The following is an 11729-nucleotide window of genomic DNA, read 5'->3' as shown; positions in this document are numbered from 1 at the left end:
GTATATGCATAATAGGTTATTATGCAAAAGCACCGACAAACTTAACAACAACCTTCAATGCAAGTGGAGTTACTTTAGAATGGGAGGACACTGGGAATAACTGTACTAATTTTACTGAGTATCAAGTGACTGTTATTAGTTGTTCATGTACATCAACCAGTGTATTGATGTATAATACTACTGAAACAGCCTTACATATAAACTCAAGCGACTTATTAGAAAATATAACCTATACATACATTGTTAGAGGGTGGAATGAACAGTAAAGCAACAGCAGTGAACCATTCACACTTGGTAAGAACAATGTGTACATTTGTAGCTCCTAGCTAAAGAGATGAGTATACAGAGTATTACAATAAATACAACTAATACTACTGATCCTTATAAAAATAATAGTTGCTGTGTTAATGTTACACTGAATATATAATACTGAATATATGACTGTTTTGAGCTAAATAAATTATGAAAAATGATGCCTCTTTTAGATCTAAGCTATAGATATAGATGAGAAATGAGAATTAAGAATTGGACCACAATTTTATGTATAAATACTAATGCACTAAGGAAAACAAAGTTAGTGTATAAGTCTGTGCATAATACATACTGCTAGACTATAGCTTACAGGAAATTCATACAAGTATAACAAGAAAACATAATTATCAAGTCAGGCATCTGTATCTAATCCAAGTATCAATATTATCAAGTATAAGTATATAAAGCTTGTTTGGCAAGATCTATAGATTCAACAATCAGTACAGGCAAAAAGAGTAGGAGGGGCTGTTCAGCTAAATTCACTTCCTGTCCTGCTTACATAAAATCTATAAATAGATCTAGATCTATATATCCTATGTGTGTGTTTACTTTACATACCAAAACAAAGGTGTTTAATTTCATGCTGCAAAACATGTATATATTTAGCCAATTGTACCACATCACAGTTATGTTAGGAATGAATACGCAATGAATGGGTGGGTATGTGAACAGGAATCTGACCTGTCCCTTATAGATATGAATATACTCAAGTGATTGTTTGTGCTATATACTGGAGTGATTGTTTGTGCTTTTTGTTCAGTTCAGCCATTGGGATGATGATGGCTTCAGCTCTGCTATTAGGGCTCATACTAGTCTGCATTGGGATGACAGGTAAGCCTTTGATACCATTCAAACATTAACATCATGACTGTGTAAAACCATTTGATAATAATATACTATTCATTTTTATACAGATGGTGCTATCACTAACTTTACATGCACTGATGGGCCAGTATGTGCAGGGGATAGAATAGAATGCAACTGCACAACAGATACTGGTACTTTAGAATGGTCTATAAGCTACAGTCTAGTAGATACTTCAATGTGGAGCCAAATCCTAAGTGTTCTATTCAATAAAGCTAAAACAAATGAAGAATATCATTATGGTTATGATTTCACATTTAATACAACTTATACTGGTCTAAACACTTCAATACTGACCTTTAATCTTAATCACTCTGAGAGTGTACTCATTGAATGTGCAAATGGAAATGTGACTCATGAAATGAACACAATAGTTACTGATTTAGGTTAGTGTACGCATACAATAATTAGGCAATCTTATTTTGTTAAGCTTAAATATATTACAATGTAAAAATGGCAATGCAGGGTATGATAAAACTGCATACGAGTTATGCATGTAAAATGCATGTTTTGAAAGAATAAACAAATATGTTAGTTACCCTTTTCAATGTTTTGTATATGCATAATAGGTTATTATGCAAAAGCACCGAGAAACTTAACAACAACCTTCAATGCAAGTGGAGTTACTTTACAATGGGAGGACACTGGGAATAACTGTACCTCTACTGTGTATCAAGTGACTGTTATTAGTTGTTCATGTACATCAACCAGTGTATTGATGTATAGTACTAATGACACAGCCTTACATATAAACTCAAGCGACTTATTAGAAAATGTAACCTATACATACACTGTTAGAGGATGGAATGAGCAGCAAAGTAACAACAGTGAACCATTCACACTTGGTAAGGATATACAGTTCAACAATGTGGTTTACATCTAATTTTAATTGAATATTTTATTATACAGGTAATGATGCAATTAATTTTCAGTGTGAATCACTGCAAAATAATAATGGTACAAGACAATGGCTCATTATTACTTTATTTTTGAATTTTTACTAGATCTAGGCACTCCTAGCTTCAATTTTACTATTATTGCAAATGGTACTGCTGATGATTGCAGTGATAGTTGTTGTGCTAATATCACAATTTCTATACAACTGGTAAGTATAATAAAAACAAAATTTAATGTACATAAGAACTGTAGGCATTGAACACTTCAGACCCACAATATACAAATCTAAGCTATGATATATCATATGATTCCATCACTGTTAATAATAAATCAGTGGTAACAAATGAAGGAGAATGGAACAAGAATATGCAACTACCTCGTAATGAAACACACTACATTAATTCTGAACAGGCAAAAAGTATGTAATAAAATCTGCTTTATATGTAGTGTTTTTATATCGAAAATTTTGTAGATCAATGTAGAATGATGATTTCTGAATGTAATTCTACTTGCTCTAATCCAATTGAAAAATCAAATCAAGGCTATATTGTAGCAATTTCTATATTAATCATAATACTACTACTACTAGTTTTAATAATAGCTTGCTGCCTTTTTAAAATATTTTTTCCTGCTAAGTTTAATCAAATAATAGACAAGATCAAGAAAGGTAAAAAGTTATTTAAGAGAAGAGAACAAACAGAATAATTTATGACTAACATTCCTTTTCTACTATTACATTAAACTATTATACAATAAACTATTTTTTATCATTATTTTACATATTTTTAATTAAACTTAATAAGATTTTAGCATTTTAGACTAGATCTATCACAAATTGATTGAATGGGTGGATGTAGATAACCATGAATTCACTTGTCATATTCATCCAGAGGCAGTGATTGCATTTTGTTTGTTATGCATTTTAGTTAAATTGTTATTGTAAACATGAGAGACTCTCCTTTGTTACTTCTACTTCACACTTGGTTGGCAGGTAAGAGCTACATGCAGTAAAGTGAATACTGTGAACAATATGTAGTTGGTGCTGTCACTGCCTTCAGTGAGACTGTATGTGCTGGAAATACAGTAAATTGCAACTGCACCACAAGTACTGGAACAGTAGAGTTGAACATTCTTTGAGCAGTAGTACTGTATGACTATCAGCATGATAATTCTTGGCTGTGTATGCAATAAGCTATGTCTCTGTTTACATACCAAAGGTGTTTAATTTCATGCTGCACAGCACATGCATATATTTAGCCAGTTTGTATCAAGGCACAGTTAAGTTAGGAATAATTATGCAATAAATGGGGGGGTATGTGTCACTATGTGAAAAGGAAGCTGATCTGTCCCTATAGATATGAATATACTAAAGTGATTGTTTGTGCTTTATGCTGAAGTCATTGTTTGTGCTGTTTTCAGTTCAATTCAATTGTGTGGAGTAATAATGGCTTCAGCTCTGCTATTAGGACTCATACTAGTCTGCACTGGGTTGACAAGTAAGCCATTGATGCCATTCAAACATTATCAGGTAACATTATGATTGTGTAGGTGGTGATGTGACATACTTTCAATGTACTAATCATAATAAAAGTGTGTGTGCTGGAGACAGAGTGGAGTGTAACTGTACAACAAGTACTGGAGCAATAGACTGGAACATCAGTTATACAGTACTAGGATCCAGTAGTCAGAGCTGGATACATATTCCAACAGTACATTTGCATACATCTCTAATGTCTGATGAAAAACATGGATACAATTTTACTAAGTTAAATAAAAGCTCAATTCTCAGTTTTTATTTGAATGCATCTGAGAATATATCTATTGTATGTCGAGATGGCAATGACGTAGTCAATGAAACCAGCAACTCATCAATGATAATTTTTGACTCAGGTTAGGCATATAAGCACTTCTACCATGCCACCTTGCGATTGACCAATCAGATTGCAGTATTGGAGGTCAATTATTTTTCATATTAACCTAGCTCGTAAAAATATAAACCTATCTCGTTAAATAATTAATTGATTGGCAGTTTGGTACTCTACGCTTATGCTCTAATTAGTCCATTTGTCAAGTTTGGTTGATTCTTTACTGGCCTAGCCTGTTAGATATGTTGTATGTATGTCAACTGTGGTCTTATTATCAGCAGCTGGTAGTTGTTTTTCAAGTGTCATGGTAGAAGTTGGTTATACACCTCGGTATCGGTTTCTATGGCATTTATTAACCTCGCGACTGCGTCGCTCGGTTAATAAATACCATAGAAACCTCTACCTCGGTGTATAACCTATACTTATAAACTCAAGTGACTTATTAGAAAATGTAACCTATACATACATTGTTAGAGGATGGAATGAACAGCAAAGCAACAACAGTGAACCATTCACAACTGGTAAGAATATAATATATATCTCAATAACACTATAATCTATTACAATAGCTGATACAACTAGCACTATTGATCCTTGTAAAAATAATATTTGCTGTGCTGATGTTACACTAAATACAGTACTGGTAAAATATAGATGAGTACTTCATAAATTAAGTTAAACCAACAATTCCTATAGGTATCATCAGACACATGCTCAAAGCATTCAAGCCAGTACTACAACAATTCCATTACTGGAAATATACCAGTAACTGAATCAAAGATAGATAACAGTGAGACCTATTATGTAACAAACACACCAAAAACCAGCTTTAGTCCAAGTATGTTGTATGCGTAATAGTTTATACATTGAGTACTTTATATACAGGTAATGATCCAATGACTAGCCAGCCACCAGGAAATGGAGATAATAATAATCTTGGTCGTATCACATGCATTATATTAATAGTAGTATTGTCAATGCTACTATTATTAATAGGAGGAAGTTTAATCATAGTGTGCATAATAGGTCTACTTCACCAAAAAAAAAGAAAAGCTCAAGTCTTAAATCGAAATCTGAGAGTTACAAAAAAAGAATAAAAATTTTTATTATTTTTGTTATTAAAAACATGAGAGTAAACACTTATAATTTCATTTTTAAAGTAATAATAACAATATTAATAATAATATTTCATTTGCATCGCTACAGTGCAAAATTGGGTGGATGTACAGTCATTGACGTGTGATGATCATTCATATTGATTGAATTCACTTGTTGATATTCATATTCATCAAGAGGGAGTGATCACATTTTTGTTTGTTATGCATTTTAGTTAAATTGTTATTGTAAATATGAGAGCTAATTACATTTACATAGGACACATTAACAATGTAGCCAATAATAGGAGCAGTAGAGAGGGAAGCTGGTAGACTCCATTCAAGACCAATAGAACTCTCAGTAATATAAGTGACTGTTATATCAGCTGGAGGACTTGGAGGATCTACAAATAATTATTTTAAAAAGTAAAAGCAAATAATTTGACATTAATTATGCATATTATCTTACTAATAAACTGTATCCCACATTCTTTATAACTTCCACTGAGTCCATCAGCACATCTAATACTGAATCCTTCCATTGAATTCCCAGCCACTATACTAATGGACAATGTAGATATGGTTGGATTCCAACCGACTAGTGTCGTTTGTATCGATCCAATATTGTAAGTTTCTCCTAAGTCAGAGTTAATGGAGTAAGACTTTATGTGGGCCCCATTCCTCAACCAGACAATGACATTACTCGATACTTGACAAGTTGCTGTTAAATTAGTACTGGAACAAAGCTGGGGCCCTGGACAATCCAAAGAAACACCAGCTGCAAAAGTGAATCACAAATTAATAAGATCATACATCAACTTGATAAGCTAACCTGAGGTTGATAGAAATTGTAGTAGTGTCAAAAAGAGAAAATACAACTCCATAGTATAATATGTAAGTATAATATGTTTGTATGATTTCCAACTAGCTTTTGGTGCAGCTGCTTTTATACATGCAGAATTGATGTAGATTTACTATAGGTTGACAATTAAAGGTTAAAATAACTTCCATTCCATTGACTATTCTGAGCTAAATAAATTATGAAAAATGCTGCCTGCTCCAGGTTTAAATCTAATGCTAGATTTAGATGAGAAATGAGAATTAAGAATTGGATCACAAATTTTAAGGTATAAAATACTTTTAAGGGGAAAAATACTTTATGGTTAATCAGTACAGAGCAAAAAAGAATGGGAGGGGCTCTTCAGCTGAATTCACTTCCTGTCCTGCTAATATCTATGCAATAAGCTGTGTCTCTGTTTACATACCAAAGGTGTTTAATTTCATGCTGCACAGCACATGTACATGTATATATTTAGCCAGTTGTATCACGTTAGGAATGAATACACAATGAATGGGTGGGTATGTGACCAGGAATCTGATCTGTCCCTTATGGATATGAATATACTGAAGTGATTGTTTGTGCTTTATGCTGAAGTGATTATTTGTGCTGTTTTCAATTCAATTCAATTGTGTGGAGTGATGATGGCTTCAGCTCTGCTATTAGGACTCATACTAGTCTGCACTGGGTTGACAAGTAAGCCATTGATGCCATTTGAACATTATCAGGTAACATTATGATTGTGTAGGTGGTGATGTGACTGGATTTCAATGTACTAATGGAAGTGTGTATGCTGGAGACAGAGTGGAGTGTAACTGTACAACTAATACTGGAGCAATAGACTGGAACATCAGTTATAGAGTACTAGGATCCTGCAATCAGAGCTGGATACCTGTCACAGAAGTAAAATTGCATAGATCTCGTAATTCAGCTGAAAAATATGGATACAACTTCACTTATAATAAGTCCAATAATAGCTCAATGCTCACTTTTCATTTGAATGCATCTGAAAGCATTAATGTTATGTGTAAAAATGGAAATGTACATGACAATAGAACTACAAATATCACAGATTCTGGTAAGACTTGAAGTAGTTTTGAAAGTAAATGGATGTTGTTCTTTAATAGGTTGTTATGCAAAAGCTCCAACAAACTTAACAGCAACCTTCAATGCAAGTGGAGTTACTTTAGAATGGGAGGACACTGAGAATAACTGTACTTCTACTGAGTATAATGTAACTATTTATGATAGTACATCAACCGGTGTATTGACCTATTGTACTAACAAGACAACCATATTTATAAACTCAAGTGAACTAAACACAGCAGAAGTCTATACATACACTGTTAGAGGATGGAATGGACAGCAAAGTAACATCAGTAACCCATTCACACTTGGTAAGGATATATGCATGGATCAATATTATGTACCTATTTTTGATTTTGTAGGTTGCATTAATGTGATAAATGTCACTATAATAAATGTAAATACAACTAATGCTACTGATCCTTGTAAGAATGATAGTTGCTGTGCTGATGTTACACTGAATATAATACTGGTGAGATACAATTAATAATTCATTACACATGTTTTTTGACAATTCACAGGAATTATCAGAATCAGATACAAGTTTGAAGTATCCAATCCAGAACTACAGCATATCATACCATTCCATTACTGAAAATATACCAGTAACATATAAAGTAACTGATTATAATATGTGACTGTAATTGACAAAAGGTATCTTATGGCGGATAATGAAATTCGTCTTTATAGTGAAAAAATTCCAACTTCCTGTGCTCCATTGATAAAAAAAATTATTGCATATTATAAATTATTGCACTTTATGAGAACACCCACAAGTTGATATTTTTTAATTATAATGATGAATTTAGTAATCCGTCAAATGGTACCTTTTATAGTTTCGTGCAACAGTGTTAATGCCTGGAGTAGTACTAAAATACAATGAGGCCTATTGCCTTACAGTTACACCAATGAATAATTTCAGCACAGGAGAGCCAAAAAGTACGTTATATGAGTAATAGTTTTATATATTGAGTAGGGTATTTTATATGTACAGATGTTAGCATAACGATTGATGAATATCCATGTCCATCATCAGAAAATACTGAAAATGGTGGCTTAAGTGCAGGAGCAGTGGCCGGAATTGTCATTGGAGCCATAGCTATCATATTTACACTAATTTTAGTAGCTACCATATATTAGCTATATACAAATACAGATAAATAATATTATTTTATTTAAGTAATTTTTAAATTTATTATGTACTAAGAGTACATCATATGTAAAAAATGAATTGCTAAAGATGAATGTCTTACAAGTGATATATATTCATAATTTATAGTAAAAATAAATTGAAATATTACTTATACAACAATGCACTATCATTATACAAAATTTTAATTAAAATGACACTGTCAACTTATGATTATTTTCAATACACTTTCTCCACCAATTATACAGCACATATAGACAGATTGCTATTACAAAAAATCATCATAAATGCACATTATTTTTAATTGATTGGATTAACAATGCAACTGCTGTGTGCTATACCAAAAACACTTTAATTCAAATTCTACAGCATGTGACATTTCATGTTTTGTCATATATAAATGAATAAATAAACCAGAATATGCTGTGAATATGTAGTGATTTGGAACGTTAACAGCCTTTGTTCTGTTATCATAACTCCATACTACTTTGTGCAGTAAGGCTCTGGTAATGTGATTGAATTTCACTGCATTAATGCGGCTGGAGGCTTGCCTCAGCCTCTTGAATGTTTTTGTGTATGCTAAAATTATTCATGCATTACTATTTGTGATGTAATTATTATTCATACCTGTTTGTTGGTATAAATAGTGACATTTTTGTACATTGAGGGAGTGAAAAACATTCTGATAAGGAATTAGAGAGATTGCTGGTTGGGCAAATTGATTGCGTTATTATTCATCCAGTTATGCTACTCAATACTGTTGCATTACTATTAGGAGTGGAACTTATTCTGCTCTACTCTGGATTGGCAGGTAAGCCATTAAAACTATTTAATATCTACACACTACTTATTTTATACAGATGGTGTTATCACTAACTTTCAGTGTACTGATGGGCCAGTATGTGCAGGGGATAGCATAGAATGCAGGTGCACAACAGATACTGGTACTTTAGAATGGTTCATAAGTTACAGCCTAGTAGAACCTTTAAAGTGGAACCTAATCCCAGTAGTTTCGTTTTTTAGAAACAAAACTGAGTCTGAAGGATATTATGGTTATAATTTCACATTCAATACAACTTATACAGGTCTGAACACTTCAATATTGACCTTTAATCTTAATCACTCTGAGAGTGTACTCATTGAATGTGCAAATGGAGAAGTGATTCATAAAATGAACACAACAGTTACTGATTTAGGTTAGTGTACACATCCAATAAGCAATTGCATTTTGTTATATTACAATGTAAAAATGGCAATCAAGGTACAATGACCCTGCAATAATCCCACAAGAGTCATGTAAATGCATGTACACAAGTTGTTTTGAAAGTAAAAAAGAACAACTGAATATGTTACCCTTTTCATTTTCAATGTTTTGTACATCAATAATAGGTTATTATGCAAAAGCACCGACAAACTTAACAACAACCTTCAATCCAAGTCGAATTACTTTAGAATGGGAGGACACTGGGAATAACTGTACTTCTACTGTGCATCAAGTGACACTTAATGCTACAATGACCAGTGAATTGACCTATCATAATACTAACAAGACAACCATATTTATAAACTCAAGTGAACTAAACATAACAGAAGTCTATACATACACTGTTAGAGGGTGGAATGAACAGCAAAGCAACAACAGTGAACCATTCACACTTGGTAAGAACAATGTGTTCAGCACTTCAGCTCAATAACATGTACCTAATTTTAATTTGTAGCTCCTCAAAATGTGATGAATGTTACAATAAATACAACAAACACTAGCATTCCTTGTAAGAATGATAGATCCAGTTGCTGTGTTAATGTTACACTGAGCATAATACCGGTGAAATATAATTATTATTTCACTATACATGTTTTTCAGCAATTTATGTAGGTATCACCAGATACAGTTAAGCATCCAAGTCAGTACTACAACATAACATACACTTCCAATACTGGGAATATACCAGTAACATATGAAGTAACTGACTACAATGAAACAGAATGGACTGAATCAGAATTAAAATACAACGAGACGTATCACTTTACCATTATACCAATCAATAACTTCAGCACAGGAATGCCAATAAGTATGTTTTGTGTGTAATAGTTTATATATTGAGTACTTTATACATAGAAAGTGATATAACGACTTCTCAATATCAATGTCAACTATCAGGAAATGGTGGTGACGGTGGTGATCATAATAGAAGAGTTGCCTTAAGCCATGGAATATTAGCAGTAATCATCATTGCAATCTTTTGTACAATTCCAGGAATAATATATGTAGTAGTAGGTATAATATTAGTAATATTGAACTGTATTTACAGACGTTGGTAAAAAACTAGATCTATTATATGTGTAATAAACTTTAATTATATTGAATAAGATGTTATCATAATAATAATAACAATAATGGCCCGGGACTAAAACTATTATAGGACTGCACAAAAACACATTGGACACCATTGAAAGGAATCATTCTGGCGATGTGTCTTGATACTTAATAAAATGTGTCTCCAATTGTAACATTTATGTGTAAGGAATCTCTCACTGTACATTTGGGTACTACACAAGATTGAACTAGATCTATTACAATTATGCACGTACCTTTTAACTATGCAACTGGCCAACTGCACACAAAAAATGCTTCAATTCAAACTGAATAGCATCGTTCGCATGTATAATTTGCAGGTTGTGCCATATGTTATGAATAAAAAGAAATGGGTGAGAATGCCAAATGGGACTTGTTGTGAATATATTGTAGTAGGGTATATTTGTTTGCTTTCAATTCAGTTCAACCATTGGAGTGATGATGGCTTCAGCTCTGTTATTAGGACTCATGCTAGTCTGTGCTGGGTTGACAAGTAAGCCATTGATGCCATTTGAACATTATCAGGTAGAACATTATGATTGTGTAGGCGGTGATGTGACACACTTTCAATGTACTAATGGAAGTGTGTGTGCTGGAGACAGAGTGGAGTGTAACTGTACAACTAATACTGGAGCAATAGACTGGACCATCAGTTATAGAGTACTAGGATCCAGTAGTCAGAGCTGGACTACCTCAACAGTTATGTTCAATAAAGGTAGTAATACTAATAATGATACAGAATATGAATACAATTTCACTTATGATGAGATAAATAATAGCTCAAAGCTGAACTTTTATCTGGATTTATTTAAGAATATTTCTATTGTATGTCAAAATGGGAACAAAATAGTCAATGAAACTGCAGAAACTGCAATAATAATCATCACCGACTCAGGTACATGTGTTTAAAGTAAAAAAGATGTAAATACCAAAAAATGCCAAATGTTTTGTATGCCAAATTTTTTGGTATCTATGGCATTAATCATACTTAGGGCCGTAGATAATGATACGACTACTGGATATCAATGTCAATCATCAGGAAATGGTGGTGATAATGGTGATGATAAACCAGGATGTAATACAGGATGCATTGTAGGATCGGTTATAGGAGGATTTTTTTTAATGATAGTCATAATAGCCGTAATCATAGCCATAATCATAATAGTCACATGCAGAATAGGATATAAAAGAGAAGGTTCAATGATAAAGAAACAAATTGATAAGAAAGAACAGCTGCGTAGATTATGTGAATTGATGGACAATATTC

General features: G+C 32.7%; 2 protein-coding genes and 3 long non-coding RNA genes across 6 annotated transcripts; all 5 read left to right on the top strand.

The window, feature by feature from the left end:
- Positions 1-18: 18 nt before the first annotated feature.
- Positions 19-2893, top strand: LOC109588184 (uncharacterized). The gene is made up of 9 exons (XM_020004361.1): positions 19-294; positions 486-573; positions 618-1143; positions 1227-1562; positions 1746-2021; positions 2086-2133; positions 2181-2281; positions 2326-2491; positions 2546-2893. The coding sequence occupies exons 3-9, from the start codon at positions 1086-1088 to the stop codon at positions 2776-2778; spliced, it is 1218 nt and encodes a 405-aa protein (XP_019859920.1). The 5' UTR covers positions 19-294; positions 486-573; positions 618-1085; the 3' UTR covers positions 2779-2893.
- A 65-nt stretch (positions 2894-2958) lies between these two features.
- On the top strand, positions 2959-10470 carry LOC109588185 (uncharacterized). Of its 2 annotated transcripts, none has more exons than XM_020004363.1 (6): positions 2959-3569; positions 3622-3963; positions 9496-9765; positions 9825-9931; positions 9983-10178; positions 10226-10470. In XM_020004363.1, the coding sequence occupies exons 1-6, from the start codon at positions 3518-3520 to the stop codon at positions 10426-10428; spliced, it is 1170 nt and encodes a 389-aa protein (XP_019859922.1). In that variant the 5' UTR covers positions 2959-3517; the 3' UTR covers positions 10429-10470. The 2 variants fall into 2 exon arrangements, with proteins under 2 accessions (XP_019859922.1, XP_019859921.1); XM_020004362.1 differs by lacking the exons at positions 2959-3569; positions 3622-3963 and adding exons at positions 8769-8917; positions 8967-9302.
- LOC109588188 (uncharacterized) lies at positions 4346-4653 on the top strand. Its single transcript, XR_002188010.1, has 3 exons — positions 4346-4459; positions 4508-4581; positions 4635-4653. It is a non-coding gene; the product is annotated as an uncharacterized LOC109588188 (long non-coding RNA).
- LOC109588187 (uncharacterized) lies at positions 5503-7157 on the top strand. Its single transcript, XR_002188009.1, has 6 exons — positions 5503-5926; positions 6013-6159; positions 6204-6302; positions 6367-6566; positions 6619-6948; positions 6998-7157. It is a non-coding gene; the product is annotated as an uncharacterized LOC109588187 (long non-coding RNA).
- Positions 7380-8183, top strand: LOC109588189 (uncharacterized). Its single transcript, XR_002188011.1, has 4 exons — positions 7380-7428; positions 7478-7573; positions 7793-7895; positions 7951-8183. It is a non-coding gene; the product is annotated as an uncharacterized LOC109588189 (long non-coding RNA).
- Positions 10471-11729: the final 1259 nt, after the last annotated feature.

This window comes from Amphimedon queenslandica, unplaced genomic scaffold (genome assembly GCF_000090795.2).
Source record: "Amphimedon queenslandica unplaced genomic scaffold, v1.1 AMPQUscaffold_12248, whole genome shotgun sequence".
NCBI classification, from domain to species: domain Eukaryota; kingdom Metazoa; phylum Porifera; class Demospongiae; order Haplosclerida; family Niphatidae; genus Amphimedon; species Amphimedon queenslandica.
This window is presented reverse-complemented; position numbering and strand designations above follow the sequence as displayed.

Coding starts and splice junctions, on each gene's coding strand:
- LOC109588184 (XM_020004361.1), top strand. CDS start 1,086: ATGATGATGGCTTCAGCTCTGCTATTAGGGCTCATACTAGTCTGCATT. Junction 1,144..1,226: donor AGTCTGCATTGGGATGACAG/GTAAGCCTTTGA, acceptor ATTTTTATACAG/ATGGTGCTATCACTAACTTT. Junction 2,282..2,325: donor TCACAATTTCTATACAACTG/GTAAGTATAATA, acceptor TAAGAACTGTAG/GCATTGAACACTTCAGACCC.
- LOC109588185 (XM_020004362.1), top strand. CDS start 8,851: ATGCTACTCAATACTGTTGCATTACTATTAGGAGTGGAACTTATTCTG. Junction 8,918..8,966: donor GCTCTACTCTGGATTGGCAG/GTAAGCCATTAA, acceptor TATTTTATACAG/ATGGTGTTATCACTAACTTT. Junction 9,766..9,824: donor CAGTGAACCATTCACACTTG/GTAAGAACAATG, acceptor TTTAATTTGTAG/CTCCTCAAAATGTGATGAAT.